The sequence below is a fragment of the Mycothermus thermophilus genome (genome assembly GCF_041956435.1).
Source record: "Mycothermus thermophilus strain CBS 625.91 unplaced genomic scaffold VTJ04scaffold_2, whole genome shotgun sequence".
NCBI lineage: Eukaryota > Fungi > Ascomycota > Sordariomycetes > Sordariales > Chaetomiaceae > Mycothermus > Mycothermus thermophilus.
The window spans coordinates 828,501-853,103 of NW_027191428.1; the positions used below are offsets into that span (position 1 = coordinate 828,501).

Here is a 24,603-nt window from a genome sequence, read left to right on the forward strand (position 1 = left end):
GTCGAGTACGACTAGAGGTAGTACATGCTGCACATTTCCTTGACATATTTCTGATCTATCACAGCCAATCCTCTTGGACTTGGTTGAAGCCCGATCATTTCGCCATCTGGGCAACCTTGGGTGTTGCACGACATAAACCATGCAGAGTTGAAGCAGAGAATGAGTCGTTGGAGATGGATGGACTTGGACCCAACCAACCTAAATCCCCAGCCCTCGGAGCCTCCCGTGCGTTGGATTGTCAGCCAACAGGGGCCCGAAGGAAAGCCCAGGGAAGCATTTTCCCTTTTCTGCTAGAGTGCCTTTGTCCATCCCCTCTCCTCTGCCCATGCATGCATCTAGTGTAGTCCCGATCCCATCCCAGCTTGTGCTCCTGTCTTTTCTTTCCCCCACCCCGCGCTTCTTCCCATCATCCCCTTCAACCCCCGCCATGGGCCGGCGTTCCCTGAGAGTTGACCGGCCGCTGTTCATTGGGCGTTGCGCTGAGGATTCTCTTTGCCGGCAGCGGGAGCCAACCAAGCGTGCCCCACTGGCTCACTGAGGTGCAGCGTGCTTCGGGCCGGGGACAGGGAGTTTGCGCCAGCAAGTGGACGAGGCTGCTGCTGTGTGCTTCTTGGGGTTCCAGTTTTGGGGGGGGTTCTCATTGATAATCCGCATCTTTTTGCGTGCTGGCCTGCACCTGCAGCCGACGAGGCACTGCTAGTACAGTACATACATACATACTATTAAACGCAACTCAAAGCAGCATTCGGCTTCGAAGCGAAAGAAAACCCGCCTACTTGAGATTTTGTTTTATTTTTTATTTGCTCTTTTATTGGCGAGAAAGCCTCGCCTGTCTTTTCCATTACAGAGCGCGGCCGTGCCCCACCCGTCCCTGCGCCTGCCTGCCTATGGAAGCTCCTGCCCAACAACACCGATAGCAACGGCAAGCGACGACAAGTGACGGCAAACACCCTCGGTCTTGACGTCTCACTTCAATACCTACCTACCTACCTATTTCACGCTGCGTTTTTCTCTTTATCTCTCGCACGCGCTCTCTCGGAGAGACGCGCGCGACATTTAGCGGACGCTCAACCCGCGCCCTAAAGTCCCGTCTCGGAGAGAAATGGAGGCGTCCATGCCGGGGCCTTTGCTGCAGATGCCGGCGCCGGCACTGCTGCCGCAGGCGCCGCCGGCTGCTGCTCCTCGTCCTCCTCCGCTGTCGCGCCATCATGCTGCTGCGGTCCCAGCACCGCAACAACCACACCAGCAGCAATCTCCGAATAGCTCGGGCCATCATCAGCCGTACTCTTCTCCGTTAGAGCAGCAGCAGCAGAATTTCCAGCAGAGCCAGCTACAACAGCAGCAGCAACCCCAACTACCGCAACAAGCCCTGCCACAGGCTTCCGCTCAGGGAACTCAAGAGCAGCCAGTCATTCGAAAGAGGGCTCCCATCGCTTGTCGAAGGTGCGTGAAATGAGTGAGAACGTGTGAGATGTACCCTCCTATGTGTGTAAATGAGAAATACCTATCTGTCTCCATCCCGTTGCCGCCAAACTGCCGGGATCGGCTGCGAAAGGACCCCCAGCCACGCTTCTAGGTCCATCTCGTCGTCCATCCCGGAAACAACCTCTTGCCGGCCGGCAACGCAGACCTCCACCATCTACCCATTCCAAGCCGATGTCACACCCCCGTCCGGCCAGCCGTCCCTCCATCCGGGCTCCCCTCCAGATGTAGAATAACTCACGAAAAGAGGAACTGCCTGAACTGGTCCTGACTGTACACCCCGTTACTAGATGCCGTCGCATGAGAAGTAAATGTCAACATGAAAAAGCCCGCCCGCCCTGTCGAGCCTGTCTTGAGGCAGGCCTTACTGCTGCTGAGTGGTGAGTATCATCTCGTTTCTTTCCCTTCCCTCTCTGTCACTCTGTTTTCATATCCTTCTTGTTCCTCTTCCATCGTCTTCTTCCTCCCGTCACCCATGTCCGCATCATCTCATTTAAAATACATAGCGACGAAGTCATAACGCTGACATGAGGCTTCAAGCGAGTTCCCGAAACGCGGCCAACCTGACCAGGACCGAGAATACCGCCATCCCCGAGTGAGGTCCGACAAGACCAAGAAACGTGACCCGGCACGATCCCGCCGCGATGTCCCCGACATCCCTCGCGACTCGCTGGCCGAGGCTGCCGCCGCCGTCAAGGACGGCGAGGAGTGGAGCCTCCTCCCCCCTCTGTCCGAGATCATCGAGGGCGTCAACCGATTCACCCGGCACTACTTCCAGCTGGGCTTCATCCCGAAGCAGCTATTTCCCGAGCGACTGCGGACTCATCACGAACGCGTCAGCCCCTTCCTCTTGCTAGGCATCCTCAGCGTATCGGCGCGCTTGACGCCGTCGTTGATCGAGCGATTCGGCAGTGCCGTCAAGGCTGCCGAAACCTTTATGGATCGGGCATCCGCCGTTGCTCAGAAGGAGGCGTACAAAGACCCTACCTTGGAGAGGTGTCAGGCGTTTTATCTGTTAAGTATCGCCCAGCAGGGCAGTGGGTATAAGAATAAAAGTGCTGTATGTCCATCCCCCTTGTCGATGATCTGGCTTAGGTCCCGTCTGACCACGTGCTTCAGATCAACATGGCTATCGCTATGCGAATGGCTACCTTGATGCAGCTCCACCAGGAGGAAACATACAACATTAAAGAGCCCAGCCCCGAGCTTATTTTGCGGGCCGAGTCGGCCCGGAGAACTCTGGTATGACTGACCAACGTTGGGCCCAGCATTCAAACACCAAGAAGAGAACACGATGAAGCTGACCTTCTGGACTAGTGGATGTTGCATAGCCAAGACAACCTTCACTCGGGGCCCCGGTCTCCCGTGCTACTTCCAGCCAGCGATATCACAGCCCTGCTCCCATGCAACGAGGTAGACTTCGCCAACGCGCGCCAGCCCAAGTCCCGTGCGGCGCTCGAAGGCACACCTCCGGCGTTGGAGAATCCCGCCTTGGTCTCCGATCCCGGGCGCTCGTTGTTTGCTGCCCTCATCCAAGCCCACCAGTATTGGGGCATCATCTACCGGCGGGCCGTCACCCACGACCGCAGCCCACGGCCTTGGGAGGCCGACAGCGAGTTCGCAAGGATGGAAAACCGCCTCGAAGAGTGGGAGACAAACCTCCCTGAAAGTTTCCGGTGGAGTCCCCAGCTTTTGAGAACGTACAAGCTCGAGGGCCAGGAACTGGGGTATCTCGGCGTGACGATGATCCCTCGTCTGTGCCATATCGTTATCCGGAAGCCATATCTGTCAGAGTATGTTGTCTCTCTCTTGGATTCGCTCTTAACGCCTGGGATTCTTGCTGACTGGTGTTTTAGGATGATATCCTGCAACAAATCGGACCCCTTGGCCACGTTCTGGGCGAACATGGCGCACAAGCTTTTCTGGAACGTCATGTATCTGTATGAACAGATCGTGACGCACTATGGAGAGAGGTCTCAAGGTGAAGGACCTGGCGCGCAGATGTCCGTGTTCTGCGTGTATACGTGCGGCTTCCTCGCCTGCTACCTGTGCAAGTTTCCAGAACGTAAGATGATCCAGCAGTTTTATGAGACCTACCCATGCTGACGACATGCTCCAGTTCACCCTGACTCGTCTGTGTCACGGGACGAAGTAGCGCGCGATGCCGCCAACAAAGTGTCACGGATACTTCAAATCCTGCGCGAATGCAAGGCTTTCTGGCCGCTGGCATCTCGGTGGCATGACCACCTGGTGAACTTCTACACGTCTGAGGGTGCCTCCGCGGCAGTCGGAGAGGGCAGCATGGCCGATAGCGTGAGTAATCTGCCGATTGACCAACGTCAACAAGAATTGAGAGGCTCATCAATGCGTTTACAGAGCGAACAAATCCGTCACGTCCTCGACCCTGCCACGGAGCCAGAATCTACACCCGAGGTCGAGCCACAACGCGAACGCGAACCGAAATATGAGCCAGCTACGTCAAGCCAACCTCAGCGACCTACGGGCATGTTAACCCCGGACGAGTCGAACGATGGTCCCTCTGGACGACAGCATTACCGCCGCCAGATTCAGCAGCAGCATCATCAACAACAACAGCCTTCCGAGATGTCCATGATGGCCGTGCCACAGCGACAACCTGTCGCTGATATGTATGCTAACCCCAGCCTTCCAGCAACCGCCGCGCCCACTGGTGTTGTTCCTGGACAACCACCACAGCCGACCCCGCCCATCGTGTCTCCTCCGGCTGTGCTCAGCCCACACGGCTCGCTGCCGCCGCACGGCCCCGTCCCTCACAGCGCTATGCCACCTCCCCCGACCACCGTCTCTGCAGCCATTGCGGCCACATCAGCTGGGCCACGACAAACCGCAGGCGGCCTAGAACTGCTCCTCACGGCTTTTGACACTCAGCATGCAGCGGCTATGGCTGCTGGGCCGGCAACCGTTCCACTCACGGGTGCCCCAGGAGAGCAACTTCCACCAGCAGTAGCAGCACCCCCACCCCCACCGCCGTCGCAAGCGCCTGTCCCAACGCCCGCGTCAGCGCCGCAGATGTACGGCCCCCATCCTCATCCACACCACCCAGCAGCAGCGGCAGCAGCAGGTCCCTACGCCCTTCCACCGGCCGGACCAGGGCCTGCAGCAACAGGGCCGCCACCGCCTCCTCCCCACTCGGCAGCAGGCCCACCACACGTCCCTGTTCATCACCACGCACAGGCAGCGCTGGCGCCGACGCTGAACGACGGCTACGAGAACGAGCTTGGGTTTTACATGTCGGATGGGTTGTCGGATGCGTCGGCCGTGTTGGCAGAGCAGAGCTGGGCTGGAGGGGCGGGGTTGTATGGGTATTAGGAGGTTGGTGTAAGGAGTGGAAAGGGGTAAACCTTCAAGGGTGGATGAGATTGGGATATACGAGGTGTGAAAGTGGGGTGGAGGTGTGTTGCGTGAGGTTGGAGATGGGTAAGTTACGTTCGGGTTGTAAGGCCGGCATGCAAGTTGTGTGTGTTGCGGTCTGGGGCTCAAGATGCTTCAGTATGGTGCCTGAGCATCTGCCTGTCGCTTCCGATCGGCCTTTCTGTATTGCTTCTTTGTTTTCCTGTCAACACTCTCGTTATTTTGGGCCGGCATAAGGGATTGGATTTAGCATGGAGTTGGGCAGGTTGGGAGGTGTTTTTGGATTGGTCATATCTGGCATTCGACCCAGGATTTTGACAGTTTTTGCGACCGCATGGAAAGGGCAGGTTCTCACTCTGGGTTTGGACACAGGCATGATGGGAAATACAGTACCAGAGAGTGAGGAGTTTGGGTATACTGTGTATCAATGAGTTGGAGTGGATCTGGTCGTTCGTTCGCTTGGAGCGACTAGTTTGCTGGAGGATCTCCTGGCAGGCGGTGATGACGATGATGATTATGACTTACGAGTGCGATCGTTTGATAGTGCCGTATGCTTGATCTCGATCTATCCCATCATTCTGGTCCTGGTTGTGACTGGTGATGTGTCTCTCTTCCCCCTTTTTTTCCTCGGGGGTGGTGGCGTGTATGCAAATATCCGCTCGGAAGGGCATCCCTCTTTATTTGCCTATCGCCGAGCGATAACGGTACGTCAGCGTTCGGCGACCGCAACATTCAGAACATCGACGGGCAATTCCCAGCAAGAACATCAACACTTGCAAGCGCAACCACCACCACAACGACCACGACCAAACCACCACGGCCCCCTTCGCATTCACACACACGTGTATACATTCTTCTGTGTCAGGACTTGCTGAAATTCGTAATCGACGGCTTCGCCTCTCCCGGCGCATCCGAAAAACTCCAACCAACCCACCTTTTACGGCAACTCCCTTCCCCAATCCCCATGACGGCCGTGCAAAAGGCCGCCCGGCCAGAGTCGGCGGCGCAAGTTCTCTCTCTGGTGCGTACCTTGGTGGAATATGCCATACGGTCTTTCTCTTTGCTGTCCAACTGAGCCAGCGCCATATATCTTCATCAAGTGTCCAAAATCTCTTAGCTTTGAATGCACATTTCGCTAACCAGACTCGCCAACACTACCAGTACCGCCAACTCCTCCGCCAGGGAAGCCAGTTCGCGTCATACAACTTCCGCGAGTACGCCCGGCGGCGCACGCGCGACGCGTTCCGCGAGAATAAGGACGTGGAAGATCCGAGGAGGATCCAGGAGCTGGTGCAGAAGGGGCTGAAGGAGTTGCAGATGTTGAAGGTGCGTTTTCTTGCGCTATTTCACTTTTTTTTTCTCCACTGAAAACAAGGGGGATGGATGCTGACTTTGATGATGCTCGGCTGGAACAGCGTCAGACGGTTATTAGCCAGTATTACCAGACTGATAGGCTCGTTGTGGAGGGGGGGATATCGGTAGGTTTTACCAGGCACCACTTCCACTTGGGTTTTTTAAACGATGTGGAAGAGTTAGAGAGAGCTGACAAGGAGGTTTTTCCTTGGTGGTTTAGGGAAAGGATGAGCCTGGGCATGGCGAGACTGTGAGGCAGAAGGATACTGGGTGAGTATTTTCTCTGTTTTTACGTCCTCCCTCCGTCCGTGGAGGAGATCAAGGGATGAGCTTATTTGCTGACTGGTGACCATCTAGCTGGGATTGAGCTGCGCTGAGGTGATGGGGGTTTTACGGCAGATATCTGCTGCATAGATGCTCGGGAATGCTAAAGCTAGAGGCATCCTAGTGTATGCGGCGCGTGTACTCATAAATACTGGAGAGACAGGAGAGCGGGTGCTCTGTTTCCTACCGTCAGACAGCGGACTTCGAGGCGGGGTTGTGCTTTTTGATGGGCGGTGGTGTGGCGATCTGGAGCAGGAAAAAATATACTTGTAGGCAATTTTTGCGTTTATCAGCAATTCTCACCTCCGTTTGATTCTCGGACACTCTTCATGTCAGCAAGAAGTCTACAGACAGAGCTCTGCGCTGTCCAGACGTGGTGGTGTTGACGGACAGCGAGGGGCTGTATGCATATATGCAGCATGCCAAAACGGATATAAGGGCATATGTATAAAGGCATATTTCTGTAGGCATTCCGCGCTGCAAACGTTTGGATTCGCGCTTGACGCAGCGACGCAGGACATGGTCATGCAGCGACGTTGGTTTCCCTGCAACAACACTCCTGGAGATCAACAACGCCGCGCATCGTTTCCCGTGCACCAGCCCAATACCCTTCTCTAGCCCGATTCCCGATTCAGCCCGTCCTGGTCGCATCTCCTTGGTCTGCAGCGCGTCCCATAATCCCCAATTGTGCACGTGGCAACACCTTTCAACCTCGCCGACGCCTCGTCCGAACAAAACACAAAACCTCCGAGCTTTGAAACCTGGCTTACTTTTGTCGCCATGCAGCGGTCGGTGAGTTGGACTGGCCAAACCTGCCATTGATCGCGTCCGCTGCTGACACCAGCCTACTACAACAGCAACAATTGCGAACCGCAACGCAAACCCGTCGTGGTGCGCGAGGAGGCTATCCCGAGCCTGACGATTTCGAAGGTGCGCCATCCCGCGTCGCTACTTGACTCAGACGCCGACAATGTACTGAACTTTGCATAGGCCTTCCCATCCGCCAATGGCGCCAGGAATGGGTGACCATTGCGCCAGCCACCCAGCAGGACGAGAACGAGAAGGGCGACATCTGGGCCGTTGAGCTCCCCTTCGGCATGCCGCGCGAAACCCACCTCCTCCCACAGCACTCCCAGGAGCTCCTGCGCCTTGCCCGATCCGGCCGCCTCTACAAACGCCCCGCCCCGATCGACGACGACGACGTCGACTACGACATGGACGTCCCGCGCGGGGACAAAAAGGACTGGGAGCCGCCCAACGAGGGATACCAGACCAGGGTATGGAAGCAGGTGCCGCGCAACGCCGAGGGCCCAGAGATCTCGTACCTGGCCAAGCGCCCGAAAAACACAATCACCCTGGCCTCGCGGACCGCCGTGTCGCAGCCGTCCGGCCCCACCGTCATCCGCGCCACGGTGCGCCGCATCGACGCGGCCGGCAACCCGTACGAGCAGACCGTCACCCTGACCGAGGGCCAGCAGGTGGACGGTGAGATTATCTCCCAGACCGTGGTGCCCGCTCCCGTCGCGCAGCAGCAGGAGCTGCCCATCCAGCCGGCGACTCCCGCCAGGCGACGGCCCCCACCGCCGAAGCGCAAGCCCAAGGGCCCCGGGCGCGGCCGGAAGAAGGGCAAACTGCCACTTCCCGCGCCGACGACGAGGTCGCACGCGGCAACGGCCGAGGATGGGACGGCTGTCAAGTCGGAGAATGTTGGTCCTGATGTGAGTTTGACCTCTTGCTCTTCCCCAATGAAAAGTGTTACCAAGAGTACTGATCGCATTCTACCTACAGGGCGCGAAACTAGAAGACACCGAAAGCCTCAACCAAGACAGCGAAATGGCCGACGCCTCGGCGATCGTGTCCGAAGACGAAGAAGGCGAGGGCGAGGGCGGCGAAGGCGATGAGGAAGAAGAGGGCGACGAGGAAGGCGGCGACGAGGAAGCGGCCGAGACGCCAGACAACGCCAGCGCCGCCGACGCGCGCGGTGGCGCTGGTGGCGGCCCGGAGAGCGAGGACACCGAAATGACCGACGCCGCGCCCGCGAGCACCTCCGTCGAAGAAGCGGCGGCGGACGCGGCGCCCAGCAGCCCGGGAATCAAGCGCGAGTCGTCGGAGGAGGTGTCGCTCTCCGGCAAGCCGCGATTCCCACCGCCGGCCCTCGCTCCACCGCTGCATCATACCAAGCTGGAAGGCAGCCCGCTCAAGAACGTCATGGTCTTGTCGCCTACCGAGCCCTCGCCCAAGACGGCCGGGCCGGCGGCGTTGTCTGGACTCCCGCCGACCTCGTCCGATCAACCTGCGTCCGCCGAGCTACCAGCACCAGCTGTTTCCGCAGAAGGATCAACCACCGAGCCCAAGCCGGAACCGACTACCGCCTCGACAGAACCCGCGCCCGCCGCGGAACCATCATCATCATCAGCAGCAGCAGAACCACCGGCAGCAGCAGCGGCACAACCAGAATCCACAGAACCACCCGCTCCCGTCACGAACCCCGGCACCGGCACCGGCACCGGCACGGGCGAGTCCGAAACTGACGCCGCACCGCTCCAGCCGCCCGACTCGCCCAACCTGCTCCCGACAAACGTCACGGCTGGCGAGGACGAGGAGGAGGGGCTGAATACCCTCGAGTTGGAGGACAACAACAATAACAAGGATGGTAGTGGTGGTGGTGGTGGTAATAGTAATGATGGTTCAAGATCGGGATCGGAGGGGAAAGTTGAGGGGGAGAATAAACCCGCTTCTCCTTCCTCTTCTGTTGTTGTTTCTCAACCTGAACCTGAACCTGCGGCGTCGGCGTCGGAAGGAGGTGACGCGGCCGTGGCAGAGGACCCGGCAAAGGCAGACGGAAAACCGGAGAGTTCAGATCCTCCTCTCGAGAGTACTGCCGCGGCTGGTTCGAGTTAGTTGGAGGGAGGGCCCGGGTTGGGGGGGGGGGGGGGGTGGATTTGGGGGTTGGTTATCTAGCATGATGAAGCGCTGTGATGGGCCAGGTGTATGGACATATCGCGGTTATGTGTGTATTCTTTTTTTTTTTTGAGACTTTTTTTTGCACTTTGAGACTTTTATGAGGAGGGTAGGTGCGCTCAATTAAGGCTAGGGGCGAGGTACTCGGTATGTATATAATGTGGCTTGGATAACTATAACTACCTGACCTGAGATCTCTTGGGTCTTGTTATGTATGAGATTGCTTTGCGCTTTCATTGTATGTCGTCCGTCAGATTGGTTGGAAATCGGCCTCTGCGCGACATGTGTTCCAGACTGGTTATTCTTGTCGAGAATGCTCCGTAATAAACAACTCTTGGGTTGCTGGATGTATTGTTGCTCGGCTACTTGTGCATGTTTGTGGTGGTCGGTAGTTGATAGATTGATCTTGACATTGGGAGGTAATGTTCTGAGACAACTGTTCTCGCCTGCCGAGTGCTTAAGAGTCGTTCCATCCATCTGGTCTGATCAACACATATGGGAGAACAGCACTACCACATTGACCAAAGTCAAGGTAAAAGCTAAGCGGTGCGCCGTCGAAAAGGTAAAGCTTGTACATCCAATTCTACATTCCTAGCCACCTTGCTACAGATACATCACCTGCCTCGATCCCTTCATCATCCATTCAGTCAGAAGCGCCCCCCCTTCCTCGTCCTCCTCCCTCTCTGCTTTTAGAACAGATAACAACCCCAGGGGTATAAGTGAATACACATGCATAAGGTACATAAGAACAAGAGATGGGTTTCTCTGCCAGGAAAAAAACATTAGATGAAAGACGTAGGAAATGGACTGGTGAAAAAGAAAGGGAGAGGCGGCAGCGTTTTTGCCTGCCCATACACCAAGTCTACTAGTAGTAGTGAGAGTCCGTACTTAGTAGGAAAACATACCCTCGGGCTTGATCAAGTCATCGAGTCTCGCACAATCTCTCTCATGTCTGAGGAGGTGGATAAGAAAAAAAAACATTGGGGGAGAAGTAGGAACAAGAAATGAAGCGAGACAAAGAGAGAGCGAGAAAAAGAATATAAAAAAGACGGAACCGGCCAGCCACATCACATCATCAACACATCATGGGGCCGGCCCTCCCAACGACCCACCCGCCGCATTCCTCAAATGCACCGGGCCCATAAACCCCGACGGTCCCGACCGCGACGGCGGCGGCTTCAGCTCGTCCAGCTCCAAGCCGTCCTTATTCTGCGGATCGGCCGCCGCGCCCGCCGTGGTCGAGGCCGAGGACGCGGGCCGGTCCCTTCTCCGCACGCTCGCCAGGCGCTGGTCGCCCGCCACGTACGGGCTCTTGAACTTGTAGTAGGACGGCGTGCGGGCGCGGCAGAGCACGACGAACCAGTTGGTGCACCAGCTGCCCTGCGTGAAGGCGCGGTAGCGCTCGTTTTTGAGGAACTTGTGCGAGTTGAGGTACTCGCGGGTGGTTTCGCCGCGGGCCATGAGGAAGATGTGGTAGCCCATGAGGGCGGCGGGGTAGAGGGCGGCGATGAAGCCGTAGATGGCGAGAGCAAAGGGTAGGCGGAAGTGGTCGATGGCGGCGCGCGGGGAGAGGCCCTCCCGGTGGCCGTAGACAAAAACCTGCGCCAGCGAGGCGCCGGTCAGGTACAGCCCCAAAAAGGTGGCGCTGCTGATGAAGGTGAAGAAATAGCGGTAGTTGCGGCGGCCAACGCAATTGTTGAGCCAGACGCAGTGGTGGTCCTGCGTCTCGACGCAGTTATCGCACAGGCGGCAGTGGTGGGCGCGCGGCGGGCGCCAGATGTTGCACGTCTTGCAGTACTTGGTGGGCACCTCCATGGCGGCGGTGTTGGGGAGGGAGGACTTGACCAGGACCCATTCGGTCGTCGGAGGGCCGAGCGTCAGGGGGTCCTCGTTCGGGTCGGGAGGAGGGAAACGGTGGATGTTTCGCGGCAGGATCCCTGGATCGGAGACAGACGCATGCAGGAAGGATGACACGCAGATGAAGAAGAGATACCCGAAGGTGACGGGTATCGCGGGAGAGATGTTGTGCCAAAGCCATGGCGCGCAGAAGACGAAGAAGAGGACGGCGGGAATGACGACGAAGCTGCCTGTGGCGATGTTGATGGGCCGGCTCTTTGTGTTTTGCAGGCGCCCCCCGAAACAAAAGACGGTATTCCCCAAGAAGTACTCGTAGTTACGGCCGAGCGGCGCCTTGCCCTTCTTTTCCCCAAGCGGCGGCTCCCCATCACCGGCGTTACTAGGCGGGTGCTGGGGCGTCGAGGCCAGGGACTCAAGCTTTTCGCCGCCCTGCATCTCCCGGTTGGCGGAGCTCGAATCCAGGCGCGGCATCAAGAAACTCTGCCGCAACGACCGCGGGGTCCGGATGGGGGTTGGCAGGTTCATGGCGGCCTTGTGAGTCTTGTTGATGTCCAGAGTCAGATTCCGCGCGGCGGCCGGCTTGCTTTGTTGTAGCGGCCGCACGCTGGAGGTGATGCTGTTTGTTGGGCGGTGGCCATGGGTAGGGCTAGCGTTGGACGTGATGCGGTCATAGGCCTCCATATCGGTGAATTCGGTGCCCCTGGACGGAGGTCGACGCGTGTCTGGTTCGGGCCCGATTTGTATCCCAAATCGGGGACCATCCTGGTTCGAGACGAAGCTGTTGCGATTGGGGTCGGCGGCTTCATTCTGCGGTTCTTGTTGTCTACTCCTCGTGGACGGGCGCGCAAGTCCTCGCTGGGCCTGGAGCTTCTGCGAGCTCATGGGCCGGAAGAAGGCGCTGGACGTCAAGGTTGGGACATGGCTTTTGCTCATGGAGCTGGGAGGCCGACCTGCGAGCGACGAACCACCAACACTTCCCGTCCCGCTCAATCGCTTGGCCGATGTCCCCAAACGCCCTTGATTCCATGGTGTCCTCGAGGACACGCCGGTCCTGGCGGTTCCTGGGCGCGATGTCGACTCAGAATAGAGGGCGCTTCTCCTTTGGCTGTTTGTTGTGCGCGGGAAATCATGGTCTCCGCCATCTTCGCTCATAATATCGGTCATTCGCGAGGATATGATGCTCGGTGGCCCGCGTTGGGTTGAAGGAAACTGGGGGAAGCCGTCATCATTATTCGCCGGAGGAGACGGCTGCGGCGCACCATCCCCGGAAGCCATGGCGATGGTGGTTGTTTGAGTGGACTCGAGCGCAAATAGGGGTGCGACAGTACTTGAGATAATTCGGCCTTCAATGTCACCGCAGCATGTTCGGACAGCAAAACAAGACTGTGAAACCCAGGCAAGGCAACAAGGCAAACTCCCAATGCGGCGCGGGCTTTCTCCTGTCGCACACGGCAAGGTCGACGGAATCAGGGAGGATTCGACAGCTGGAAGTCGGAGAAGGCTGCGCAAACGCGGTATTCGTGGTGCAGTATTAGGGGATTGTAGGTACTCGTAGCGGCGGTAGACAAAAAGAGCGGCAGGGAGGAACAAGGACAACAAGAGTAGAAAAAGCAGGTTGACCAAAGGAGTGTCGCGAAGCAGAAGACTGTGAGATGTATGTGTTCCTGTCCAACAAGTCAAACCAGATCTGGGGCCGGGCGCGGCCTGCAGACTGCAGAGAGACGGGACGTGAGAAGGGAGAGACTCTGCCGTGCTGGGCCTTGGCGGATGCTTTTTCGCCCACCCAAGCCGACCTTCACAGGACTTGCACAGGGCCTGCACAGGCCACCAGCTCTCCGGGCTACCCCTGAAGTGAAGGTGACGACGTGCCACCCACCACTGTCGGTTCGGGCATGGGGCCAGGGGGAACTTTTGGGACTTGGACGCGACTCGGCACGGGACTTGGGAAGGGCCAACCCCGATGCAAACGACCAAGACGGAAGCATTCACTCCATCATGAAGTCATGAAGTCATGGACTTGGAAGCCAAAGAAAGAAATCTTGATTCCAGAACAACCGGGCAGTAATTCCGAAGCTTAATGCGCCCAAAGCATGTTTTAGTCTGACATAAATATATCTGAAGATCGGCGTGGTGATCGCTGCCATGGGTCGTTTGTCATGCATCAATGCAGCTGTTCTTTTTTCTTCTGTCTTGTCTTGACGCAGGGAGAGGGAGGAATGGGGAGAGTGACACCGGAGGAAGGCCCAAGCTCCCGGCAAACAGCTGGACGGGATGGAGTTGCAGGTGAACTTGGAAGGAACCTGGAAAGCAGCCGATGCCGCCCCACATGACCGACCCCACCAAAAGCCACCGAGCCGGGCCAAGTGACTGCCGGCTGTCATCCAGGGTCTCCAGCTGTCATTAGCCGATCAGCCACACCCCGAAATCTTGGCCGCCAAGACCCAAGCTTCGGCTTTGACGAAATGCATCGTATGAGGCCATGCGCCACACATCCAATCCGAAGCTCACAACGTCAACGCTTGGAACTCCATCCCGAAGCTTCGCTCCTCCCAGAAACCAAAACCGATTCCTCCCCGCCCTCGCCCATCGCCGCAACACACAACCGTCCAACAATGGCTTCCATCATCGCACGCCGGGCCTTCACCTCCACCCGGGCCTTTTCCACCACCGCCCGCCGCCTGGCCACCGGCGAGGAGGCTCTCAAGACCGAATCCAAGAAGAACCCCGAGATCTTGGTGCGTCAAATTTCCCGATCTCATCCGAGCTTGCACCGCCATCCCCCGGACATGCGCCGCACCGCACCGCAGATGCGACCTACCCAGCAGTCCAACACATGGGACATTTGCCATTGAATCGCACCTGCGCGGGGAACAATAGATGCATGGACGGAGGAATGGATGAATGAACTTTGGCGCTGACTGCGGGGTGTTATTTTGCAGGTCCTCGGCGGCGTCATGGTCGCCGCTTTCGCCGGCGCCGGCTACTACTTTGGTCAGTTCTCGGCTCAGCCCAGCATAGATGCGAATCGTATTGTCAAACCTGAACGAGACTACTGACTGGCGATATGTGCAGGCCGCAACCCGACCACCGCGACCTCCGAGAGCGCCGTGACCAAGGCTGAGAAGAGCATGCCCTGGGAGACCTCGACCACCGGCAAGTACCAGTACCACCCGGGCGGTGACCCCAACCAGGTGAAGGACGCTCCCAGCGCTATCAACGTTGTTGTCATTCCGGACGTCACTCTGCCCAAGGTGCGACTACCCCACCCTCCCAAGTCTGCTTCACGCCACAAGACTGACAGTGATTCTTTCTCCCTCTCCAGAGGCTTCACGACAAGTACAACAAGTGGGGCAAGGACGGCTACTAAAAGACTACCTGACCTTACTGTTTATACGGCAGATGAAGTGGCGTGCTGACGGAGTTGAGGGGCTCAAAACCTTGGGTGGTCTCACGGTAGCAGTGGCACCCATGTGAAGTAGGTAGAGGAGGCAATTGGAATAGAGATGTATGAATAGTTTCCTGTTCCTTGTTCTCATCCATGTGCGCAACATATCAGGCCCAAGTTTCGTTGAGCGAAACGTTAAATTGACCCATGGTGCTTTGTCCAGGTTGCGGCGCGGTCCACGGGACATTGCTCATCATACCTTCTTACACTCCTGAGGTATCTCGTCGCCTTTAGATTTCAGCTTCTTTGTGGGAGGCGGATGGATACTCTGAGCCACGGGCATAACCAGCACATCACTATCTATGGTATATTCTCAAAGCACTCGCGCTCACACCTCGGTGAACCCCTATGGCGCTTCAGCGCCATGTTATGCACCCAGACAATCTTCCAACCAGCCATCGCACCATTCCCCACAGATTCATGAAAACAAATCAACGTAGACACACCACTGTTGACGGTGGCGCGTATTCCATCCTTGATTTCTCAGGAGATTTCGTTCTTCCGACTAAAGCATTCGTACTCCCCTCGGTGCCCCGAATCTCCACGATATTGATGATTGCCAAATCTCGGTAATATCGGTTGTTGAGCTCAGGTATGACGAGCCGCGGCAGCCGCAAACTGCTCCTGCTGCAACCGCTCCAGCTCCTCCAACGTCAGACCGCTCTGCTCGAGCTTGTTTGCCTTCTTCTCGCGTCCCTGTGTGTCCCAACCTATGTCAGCCAGCTGCTTCGCCTCACCATCACACACGACTAATTCTCATCAAGCTCACTTTCTGAACCTCCTTATGCTCCGCCGCCGCCTCCAGCACCGCGGGGACGTAGTCCTGGAACCCGAGCTGCTCCAGAGCCTTGACGATGTGGTCGCAGGCGATGGTCTTCTTGGCCTCCTTCTCTGAAATCTCGTTGGCCTCGGAGCTGATGAGGGTGATGAACTCGACGCAACACTCTATGAGTACGTCGCGAGCCTCTTTGGAGAAGGCGATGCCCGAGGAGTTGGCCAGGATCTCGCTGACTATTTTTTGGACGGTGGCTGTGGGGTGGGGGAAGGGAGAGTTAGCGACGGACGATGGTCGGCATGAAAGAAAGAAGGGTGGATGGGTGGGTTGCTTGTCAGGATGGAATCAGGCCGGTCGGCCAGCACGAGCGTGGGTTTCTATTCCTTAAGCCGTGGAAACTAGGCTGAGTTCACAACCCGTGGGTAGCATTGGAAACGACCCCATCCGTGCTTGAAGACCAACACAGGAACCCGTAGCTCCGCTCGCTCCCGGTTTAACAACACAAAACATGTGGCAAGGTGAGGCACATACCCTTCGGTAAAGAGAGGTCATCGTTGCCTGTGAATAAGTTAGCCTCTGTCCAAATCATAAAGCCGAATAGGAGGCAGGAGGCGAAGAGTACTCGAAAGCGGATCATCCTGCCGCATCCAGTAGCGATCAGAAGCGGGAATGTGTCGAGCCATGGCGACAGAGTGGCTTGGTGGATTTATTGTGAAGGGGAGTACAAGTGAGGTGAGAGGTGAGAGGAGTGTCGCGGATAACCACTCGGTTCTGGACTTAAGTTTGTCCATTCACACGATCCAAAGCATGGACGTTGAAAATTCCAGGTTGTCCGTCTACTTCAGACTGAAGTTTTGACGTTGAGGGAGATGCACAACGCGGACTCTCACTTGATGTCGTTTACGCGCGGTCCATCTCTCCCCGACTTACACAGACCACGAGGACAGCCCACCAAGGCCAACAAACAAACCAAAACGGTAGCAAAACACTGGGGGGAAAACTGTCCGCACACACCTCCAAACTCATGATCCGACATGGCGTTTGTTTCTGGATCCAAGAGGGTGCCAGCCCCTCAACCCTTTTAAACACACCAACAAAGTTCGTGTTGCGACGGAAAGGGCCGCACGAGAAAAACGACGATCCGATTCGGCTGCGGGGGGACGATTTTATTTATTTTCGAAAGTGACGTTGCTATCGAAGCCTACCAGGGCGGCGGAGGATTCAAGTCCGTGTCGCAGGCATCGACATTGTCGTGGATCAAAGGGGAGCCGAAGGGGGCTTCCTCGGGCCTTGTTTGGGAGTTGGTGAGCTCCTCCCTTTATACGCCCAGTGCCTGCCTTCTCCAAATGTGGTCGGACGCTGATGCCAATGACCGCCTTGCTGCGCCACCGCTGAAGTCAGCCGCCCGTTCACCCCACTTGAGATGTGGCTGGGATCCACTGATAATGCTGCCTCAGCCACAAGAATCCACCCCAAACCTCCAAGCTCCAGGGAAATTTTCCGGAATCCGCAAACTCGCCAGAAATCTCTTCCTCTTCCAAACCTCGGCGAACGCTCGACAGAGCTGTCGAGCTGTCGAGCTGTCGAGTCCGGAGAAACCGGGTGTTACTCTCTGTCTCAATCCAATTGATACAGTAAGGTAAGCAAACCCCATCATCAACCTCCGGCCTCGGCAACCCACCTCCAAATGATGAGTCTCTTGTGTCGCCCCTATCAGACCTTTCCATGGTGATAGACACTGTCACGCCAAACGACATCTCTGATCGTTGACGGGTTGCCGAAGGCATTTCTCTCCTATGTTTGATTGTCAGACCGAACTAATAATCTCCAAGTTTGCAGTTCTCCCGTCTTCCTTCGTTCGCCCGATGCTGCACGACGCGCAAAAATATGATGATTGTTCAAATACTTTACTCATTCCAATACCGAAAATTCATGACGGAGACATGATACCTGATTTATGACGCTCACTCTGTGCTGGAAACACGATTGGGAATTGTGCTGATGCTGACATGCTCTGTCAGATGTTTCGCAGGTCGATGTGAAGGACAACCATGCGGTAGGATGAGGTTCCACGCAATGCCAATGTGTTCTTGGGAAGTACATGAAGTGTGCCATGTGCGGCGAATTACCACATCTATTATGAGCAATATAAAACCGAAATTTCCATCCACTTCCGCCTCCTCTCTCTGTCCCGGGTCTGATAGTCAAAGGAATCCTCTCCTCAAACCATCACAGCCCTTTCCGATACTCCTCCAACTCTGGGGCATCCCACTTGAAATACCTCCCTGACAACTCCGTTTTCACATCCGTCGCCAACCTGGCAATAATCGCCCCGGCAAACTCGGGCTTGATAAGCCTCCCCTCCTCAAAGTCCGCCACGAATCCCTCGTAGTCCTTCTTTGCCATGGCCGCGCCCTTCTCGCGCAGCTCCTTCTGCATGTCGGTGTCCACGCGGCCCGGACTGATGGCCACGGTCGTGATATCGGGCTCCTCGACGCCCACGTGTTTGGCGAGCGAGTTCAGCGCGGCTTTGGACGAGCCGTAGGCGGCCCAGGCAACGTAGGCGCCGGTGGCGGCGCCGGAGGAGACGTAGATTATCCGGCCGTGGGCGGTGCGGAGGTGGGGGATGGCGGATTTTGTCTTTGGAGGTGTTAGTTTGGGATACATAAGCCGATAGCTTTCATCCATTTGCTGCTACTAGATGCATTGGTTCAGGGGCTGGCCCGGGGATACTCACCAGAGCGAGGGCACTGAACAGGTTGGCATCGTAAAGCTTCTTCCACTCCTCCACCGAGGAGTCAGCGAGGCGGGTAATGGGGGAAAGCACGCCGTGGTTCACCACAACGCCGTCCAGCCTGCCAAAGGTGAGCACGGCAAGCTCGGTGGTGCGGTGAGCTGTCTGGGGATAGTGTAAGGATCAGTTGTCAACATCCATTGGTAGGGAAGTCAGGTAAGTCTGGGCAAACTGACATCGTCCGCTGTTATGTCGGCCGCGAGAAAAGCAACCTGGTTGGGATAAGCATCTTTGAGTTCCTGGAGCTTCTCGGCGGACCGAGATACCAGGACCACCTTGTGGGACGCTGCCAGGAGGGACTTGGCCACGGCCAAGCCGATGCCGCGGCTGGCGCCGGTGACGATGATGACTTTGGAGGTCATGATGTTTGGGGTTGCTCGTAAGATTGTGGTGAGGGTATGTGGTAAGTAGCCAGTCCGGTTATTGAGTCAGAAGCTGTGGTGTGGATGTTATGGATGTTAGGCTCAGGTACCCGGCATCCGTAGCTATGAGGTTGATGATCATGGAATCTTGGAAGTTGAAAACAACAGATGGAAGCCGCAAATGCCCCTCCATGGTGGGATGTGGGGCATGGCAGCTTGTGCCAACCCAGAGTTCCATGCCACAGCACATTCCGTCCCATTACACCACAGCAACTCAACAATGCCTTTGTTTCTCTACTTCAAAACCGGGTATCTCCTGTCTCGCGCGGATCATCGGGAGCTCTCTCCAACGATACACCTCTGAAGGGCGTTGTGGCAGACAGATGGAAGCAGGGTCAGAACCGAGGTCGCATCTGAGTACGACACCGAGAGCCTTAGCTCATCAACTATTTCTCCCGCTTCATTGACATCCTCCGTGATGGACGGCCTGGAAAACCGGCTCAGTTCCGGCCCGGGCCCGGCGTTGAGGAAGCCGATGACCACGTGGAGGGTGCCGGCCCATCTCGACCTGGATTCCGCATCAGCAGCTTGGCATCGGCACCGGCGCCGGCGCGGCCACAAAGTCCGACCAGTCCCCACAGAATCTCAAACCCCCATGAGCTGGCCGGCTGATGAGGCCGGAGGACACCACCACGTGCCTTGTGTGCCTTTGCCATGGGCCTGATGGATGGGCCAAGGTGGTGCGGACCCGAAGCTAAGGCCAGTCAGAGACAATTCCGATGGCTGAAGGTGCTGGCCTAGTTCCTTGCGGATGTGGAGGCACAACACAAGTTGTCCCGAGTCTGGAACTTCCATCCTTGTGACGACTTCACATCGTCCCCTTCACATCGAATCATCAGCTTGCAAAATTGCCGACAGCACGCATGGCAGATGGGAATTGCGATTCGAGAAGAAGGGCCCTTTGTTACCGACGCATATGTACTCCATATGTGCCTCGGTGCTTTCAATCACATCCACAGCGGCTGCGAAAGACGGGCGACCCAACCTGCTGGAGCATCTCCTCTCATATCTGGAGCTCGGCCCTGGCGGCATGCAACGCTGTGTGCTGCATGGCGGACGGGTCCCTTCTTGGCTTGAAGGGAAGGTCCATCATCCCTCTTGATGGATTTCCTGAAGACATCCAATTGAGGTCGGCTGTCTGTTCACGTCTTCGCTTGTTCACCATGTTCACCATCAGCCATCGCCGTCCCCGCTTTCACCACTCCACATTCATCAACAAACACAGCTCCGACGCTGTGAGAGTTCCCGGTTCGTCCGAGGTGGCATGAGATATCCCAGCAGAGAAATCCAACCATGTCGTCGTTAGGACTCGGACATGGTGAAAGCGTGGCGGCGGACCAATGAGGAAGTCTGTTTTGCCGCTCAGCTGCACGCTCCCCCCTGTCGCCTCTTCTCCAGCTTACCCACACAGGTGAGCCTCTCGTCGGTCCAGCACCGCTTCCCAAAGCTTGTCACAGCCCATCACTCGCCTCTCATTCGCTGGAGCACTATCGGTATCACTGGTCCGGTACCTTCCAATGGGCGGGTTAACGCTCGTGGTTGGAGGGAGAGGGAGATGGTCACAATGGCGGCCACCACCGCATGAACTTGGTTCTCCTGGTCGTCAATTCTTCTCAACAGAGGAATTTCTCTGCTTGCGGGGGTTGCGCGATGCCCGATTTGTTCGTCCTGCAAGCAAGCTTTCTGCAAGCAAGTCCACTCTGGGTCATGGTCACATCGGAGCGTGGCCACCCCCCTCGCTGATGCTATCCCGGCCGTCGCGGAGATGAGCTTTCTGACTGGGCGCGTTCTTCAGGTGAAGAGTGTGCCGGTGTGCTCTGAGGAAGACTTTCTGCGCTAGGAGAGGTGGAGGCATCTCGACGGACATCTTGCTCGCTATATCTCGAGACAGAGAAGTGCCGGTCTCTGTTGGCCTCTGTACACAGTATATCCCTTCCACGGCATCGGCTCTGCATGCGCGCACGTTGCTGCTCACTGCGCGTCTCTCCCGCCCACTTGTACTACATATCTCAATAGCCGTCGAGAGCATTTTGGCCATCTTCCCCTCCCCGCCGTCACCATACTGCGAGTGCCAGAAGGCCCTGCTCCTAGCGCCCGCGGGTGCTGCCAGGCCTTGCTCAGCACACTGGACACCCGGATACACTGCCGGTGCTGCTGCTGCTGCTGCTGCTGCCCGCCTCTCCGCCCCGAGTCTCTCCATCTCGTCTGCCGTGTGATACCTTGTCAGCCGTGCAGCGAGATATCCAATATTAAAGCACAACCAACCGCTGACGGTTCCTTGGTGCCGGCATCTGTCGGTGTTTGAAGCGCATCCCAACACACGTTGCATTCGTTCCTGCTCGTGGTCTCCTCCTGGATCAAAAAGGGGACGGGCACCTTCAATCGACATTGACATCACGCCCAGAGGTTTGACGCCTTGTTACCGCCGCCAACGCCGCTCGGATTTGCGCTAAACGAGATCCAGGCTTCCCCCAGTCAATCTATTGACGGACAAGAGATCTGGGGAGGGGTGATTTGAGAATCAAGCTTCGGCACGCCTGCGGCTTCTCCCGATCTGTCCACACACCATTGCCCATTGACGCGCAGGGGTCGAGTTTATTATATCACCGTGCCCCTCTCCTGCGCCTCTACGACACACCCGCATTCCCGGATCCTTCCCAGCTGCGGACACCCGTTGTGTGTGTTTCTTGATCCGTACGGTTTGTTTCATGGAGGTCAGGCATCCCAAGGTCCCATAGCCTCGATTTACAGTCTGGCGGTTCGGCCATTGCCTCTCACCACTCTCGACGACCGCAAGCCAGCAACAACAATACTATTGATCATCCGCGGCTTGCTCGAGCAGCCGCGTCGTCATATCACCTTGGCGACGCTCACATAACGACAAGGTCCGGTGCCCGGACTGAACTAACTCATCATCCCACCGGTGCTCGGGCACGCACAGCATCGCACCTCGGGATGGCTTCAGACGCCGAATCGGCGCTCGCCCGCGCCGTCGACATGTCTTCTCGGGCGGTGCACGGGCTCGTCAAGAGGATCGAGCTCGCCCTCGCGCCCAACAGTCCGCCCGGCCTCGTACAGGCCCTCACATCCGATCCGTGGATAAAGTCGGGGAAGTATGGCTTGGGGTGGACGTACTTTGCGCTCGCCGTCGTTGGATTGACCGTCTTGACGAGGATATGGCACTACTGGCAGGACAAGATCCGGCAGGCTATCTACAAGCAGGAGATGGAGCAGCATTTCGCCCAATTATATTCGCTCGATCCGGGATGGGACCGCTCGGCCGCGCTGGCGACGGCCGCGACGCAGGCCGAGTCAAGGCAGCACTTCTTCCCGGACTCGCAGCCCATCGAGGAGAAGCAGTTCAAGCCGAAGGAGCATCTATCGTCCGTCACCTTTGTCAACGATACCCTGGCCCTCTTCCGCTGGGTCTTCTACCGCCCGATCCCCGACATCGTCTGGCGCAAGCACCGCTTCACCTTCTCGTCGCTTGCCGTGCTCAGCTGCGTCTTCGTCGCCCTGTCGTTTGTTACCGTGTACTGCTTCCTGCAGCAGCCCCTCTACTGGCAGAGCATCCGCTTCGGCTCGCCCCCGCTGGCCATCCGCTCCGGCATGATGGCCGTTGCCATGACGCCCTGGATTTTTGCGACCAGCGCGAAGGCCAACATCCTCACCTTCATGACCGGCATCGGCCCGGAGCGCCTTAACGTCTTCCACCGCTGGCTGGGCTACCTGTGCCTGTTCCTGTCCCTGGTCCACATGATCCCCTTCTACATCCAGCCGGTGTGGGAGGACGGCGGCATGGAGGTGTTTGAGAAGCTCTTCCCGCCGGGGAGCGGCATCATCTACGGCTCGGGCATCGCCTGCATGGTCCCGCTCGGCTGGCTCTGCGTCGGTTCGCTGCCCGTCATCCGCCGCAAGGCCTACGAGCTGTTCTCGCTGCTGCACGCCCCCGTCGGCTACGTGTATCTGGGCGTGCTCTTCTGGCACACCAAGAACTTCCTCATGTCGTGGTCCTACCTGTACGCGTCCATCGCCATCATCGTCTTCTGCAACATCCTGCGCCTCTTCAAGCTCAACTGGACCCGACCCTGGCGTCTCTCCTGGTTGATCGGCGACGAGGCCGCCATCAACATCATGTCCGAGAACGCCATCAAGATCACCATCCCGACCCAGATGCGCTGGAAGCCGGGCCAGTACGTCTACCTGCGCATGCCGGGGATTTCCCTCTTCGAGAACCACCCCTTCACCATCTCGTCGCTGTGCAGCGAGGACTTCCCGTCCGAGTACGGCGAGGAGTACCGCGACTGTGTGCTCGTGTTCCGGCCATACGGCGGCTTCACGCGCAAGGTGCTTGAGACGGCCATCGAAAAGGGGCCTTTCCACACGTACCGAGCCTTTCTTGACGGGCCCTACGGCGGCATGCGCCGCGAGCTGGCCGCCTTCGACACCGTCATCCTCATCGCCGGCGGCAGCGGCATCACGTCGCTCATGTCGCAGCTGCTGAACCTGATCAAGCGCATGCGCGACGGCAAGGCCATCACCAAGAAGATTGTCGTCGTGTGGGCGCTCAAGCGGCTCGAGGCGATGGACTGGTTCCGCGAGGAGCTGCGCATCTGCCGCGAGTCGGCGCCACCCGAGAGCGTCACCTGCAAGTTTTTTGTTACCGCGGCCGTGCGCCAGAAGCCGAATCAGCAGCCGACGCACCGCGCGCCCCGGCCCCTGAGCAACATGTTCCACGACAAGCTGGACGGCTTCGTGGCCGGCATCGCGAGCAAGCGCAACAGCGCGCTCATCATGGCCGAGGCGCAAGGCGACCCGGAGAGGGAGCGCGAACTGCGCCGCGAGGACGAGGACCGCATCACGGCCCTGCCTCAGCAGAAATACCTCCAACACCACCACATTCCACCACCGCCGCCGGGTCCTCCTCCAAATGCCAGCAAGCTCACGCATACCGAGGACGCCCTGCGCAAACTCGAAGGCCGCGATGAGCCCAAGAGCTCGTCATTAGAGCCTCCGCAGCAACCTACCAGCAAAGCAACCAGCATCGCCGGCGCCAGCGCCACCTCGAGCGGCGGGCACAGCAAGAAAAAGAGCGACGGCGAGTTCCACTTCCCGCCCATCGGCCCACGCGGGGAGAATACGCCGCATTTCAACTTTGCCCCGCCCGCGGGTAGGCAAAGATATAGCCAGATCCTGGCCGAAGCTCAGCAGCAGCAGCAGCAGCAGCACACAAGGCCAACGACCAGCAGCGGAGAGGCGGCTGCTGAAAACACAAACACCCACGAGAACAACAACAATAACGATAATAACGACAACCCCAAAGCCGACAACAACACCAACCCCGATTCATCCTCAACCCCAGCACCTCCCCGGCCCCCAGAACTCGCCCACCTCCGCACCGACCTCCCGCCTACCTCCTTCTCCCGCCCGCGCCCGACCAGCACCGTCGGCCCCATCGGTCCGCCGTCTGGGTTCGACTTTGGCTTCCCGGACACGCCGACCGAGTTCCAGCGGTCGCTGATGCGCTTCGCGTTCCCGGTGCCGCACGAGATCGACGGCGGGTGGAGCGTCGAGTACGGCCGCCCAGATCTGGGGTACATGCTGCGGCAGTGGGCGACGGGCGGGCCCGACGGGCGCGGGATCCTGGGACGGCGGACGGCCGTGTTTGTGTGCGGCCCGCCGGCCATGCGGGTCGGCGTCGCCAACGCGGTAGCCAGGCTGCAGGCGGAGATTTGGGGGGATGAGATGCTCGAGGAGATTTATTTGCATGCGGAGAATTATGCTTTGTGAGTAAGGGGTG

General features: G+C 57.8%; 12 protein-coding genes across 12 annotated transcripts; 8 read left to right on the plus strand and 4 right to left on the minus strand.

Moving 5' to 3' along the window:
• Positions 1-1,102: 1,102 nt before the first annotated feature.
• Positions 1,103-4,830, plus strand: VTJ04DRAFT_2439 (uncharacterized protein; the record flags this gene model as incomplete). The annotated part of the gene is made up of 8 exons (XM_069360228.1): positions 1,103-1,443; positions 1,773-1,862; positions 2,023-2,542; positions 2,602-2,724; positions 2,800-3,275; positions 3,339-3,547; positions 3,602-3,795; positions 3,859-4,830. The coding sequence occupies 8 exons, from the start codon at positions 1,103-1,105 to the stop codon at positions 4,828-4,830; spliced, it is 2,925 nt and encodes a 974-aa protein (XP_069220960.1).
• Positions 4,831-5,836: 1,006 nt separating this feature from the next.
• On the plus strand, positions 5,837-6,592 carry VTJ04DRAFT_2440 (uncharacterized protein; the record flags this gene model as incomplete). Its single annotated transcript, XM_069360230.1, has 5 exons — positions 5,837-5,893; positions 6,034-6,198; positions 6,288-6,350; positions 6,446-6,495; positions 6,583-6,592. The coding sequence occupies 5 exons, from the start codon at positions 5,837-5,839 to the stop codon at positions 6,590-6,592; spliced, it is 345 nt and encodes a 114-aa protein (XP_069220961.1).
• Positions 6,593-7,329: 737 nt separating this feature from the next.
• On the plus strand, positions 7,330-9,450 carry VTJ04DRAFT_2441 (uncharacterized protein; the record flags this gene model as incomplete). Its single annotated transcript, XM_069360231.1, has 4 exons — positions 7,330-7,341; positions 7,407-7,479; positions 7,540-8,267; positions 8,338-9,450. 4 exons carry the CDS (start codon positions 7,330-7,332, stop codon positions 9,448-9,450), a joined length of 1,926 nt encoding a protein of 641 aa, XP_069220962.1.
• An 846-nt stretch (positions 9,451-10,296) lies between these two features.
• Positions 10,297-10,518, plus strand: VTJ04DRAFT_2442 (uncharacterized protein; the record flags this gene model as incomplete). Its single annotated transcript, XM_069360232.1, has 1 exon — positions 10,297-10,518. The coding sequence occupies one exon, from the start codon at positions 10,297-10,299 to the stop codon at positions 10,516-10,518; it is 222 nt and encodes a 73-aa protein (XP_069220963.1).
• A 75-nt stretch (positions 10,519-10,593) lies between these two features.
• VTJ04DRAFT_2443 (uncharacterized protein) lies at positions 10,594-12,642 on the minus strand (the record flags this gene model as incomplete). Its single annotated transcript, XM_069360233.1, has 1 exon — positions 10,594-12,642. One exon carries the CDS (start codon positions 12,640-12,642, stop codon positions 10,594-10,596), a length of 2,049 nt encoding a protein of 682 aa, XP_069220964.1.
• A 1,337-nt stretch (positions 12,643-13,979) lies between these two features.
• On the plus strand, positions 13,980-14,734 carry VTJ04DRAFT_2444 (uncharacterized protein; the record flags this gene model as incomplete). The annotated part of the gene is made up of 4 exons (XM_069360234.1): positions 13,980-14,102; positions 14,307-14,358; positions 14,440-14,618; positions 14,690-14,734. The coding sequence occupies 4 exons, from the start codon at positions 13,980-13,982 to the stop codon at positions 14,732-14,734; spliced, it is 399 nt and encodes a 132-aa protein (XP_069220965.1).
• A 4-nt stretch (positions 14,735-14,738) lies between these two features.
• Positions 14,739-14,999, minus strand: VTJ04DRAFT_2445 (uncharacterized protein; the record flags this gene model as incomplete). The annotated part of the gene is made up of 1 exon (XM_069360235.1): positions 14,739-14,999. The coding sequence occupies one exon, from the start codon at positions 14,997-14,999 to the stop codon at positions 14,739-14,741; it is 261 nt and encodes an 86-aa protein (XP_069220966.1).
• A 161-nt stretch (positions 15,000-15,160) lies between these two features.
• On the plus strand, positions 15,161-15,385 carry VTJ04DRAFT_2446 (uncharacterized protein; the record flags this gene model as incomplete). The annotated part of the gene is made up of 1 exon (XM_069360236.1): positions 15,161-15,385. One exon carries the CDS (start codon positions 15,161-15,163, stop codon positions 15,383-15,385), a length of 225 nt encoding a protein of 74 aa, XP_069220967.1.
• A 15-nt stretch (positions 15,386-15,400) lies between these two features.
• VTJ04DRAFT_2447 (uncharacterized protein) lies at positions 15,401-16,623 on the minus strand (the record flags this gene model as incomplete). The annotated part of the gene is made up of 4 exons (XM_069360237.1): positions 15,401-15,508; positions 15,582-15,841; positions 16,119-16,145; positions 16,602-16,623. 4 exons carry the CDS (start codon positions 16,621-16,623, stop codon positions 15,401-15,403), a joined length of 417 nt encoding a protein of 138 aa, XP_069220968.1.
• Positions 16,624-17,816: 1,193 nt separating this feature from the next.
• On the minus strand, positions 17,817-18,743 carry VTJ04DRAFT_2448 (uncharacterized protein; the record flags this gene model as incomplete). Its single annotated transcript, XM_069360238.1, has 3 exons — positions 17,817-18,227; positions 18,325-18,486; positions 18,558-18,743. 3 exons carry the CDS (start codon positions 18,741-18,743, stop codon positions 17,817-17,819), a joined length of 759 nt encoding a protein of 252 aa, XP_069220969.1.
• A 1,223-nt stretch (positions 18,744-19,966) lies between these two features.
• Positions 19,967-21,019, plus strand: VTJ04DRAFT_2449 (uncharacterized protein; the record flags this gene model as incomplete). Its single annotated transcript, XM_069360239.1, has 2 exons — positions 19,967-20,051; positions 20,820-21,019. The coding sequence occupies 2 exons, from the start codon at positions 19,967-19,969 to the stop codon at positions 21,017-21,019; spliced, it is 285 nt and encodes a 94-aa protein (XP_069220970.1).
• Positions 21,020-21,758: 739 nt separating this feature from the next.
• VTJ04DRAFT_2450 (uncharacterized protein) lies at positions 21,759-24,593 on the plus strand (the record flags this gene model as incomplete). The annotated part of the gene is made up of 1 exon (XM_069360241.1): positions 21,759-24,593. The coding sequence occupies one exon, from the start codon at positions 21,759-21,761 to the stop codon at positions 24,591-24,593; it is 2,835 nt and encodes a 944-aa protein (XP_069220971.1).
• Positions 24,594-24,603: the final 10 nt, after the last annotated feature.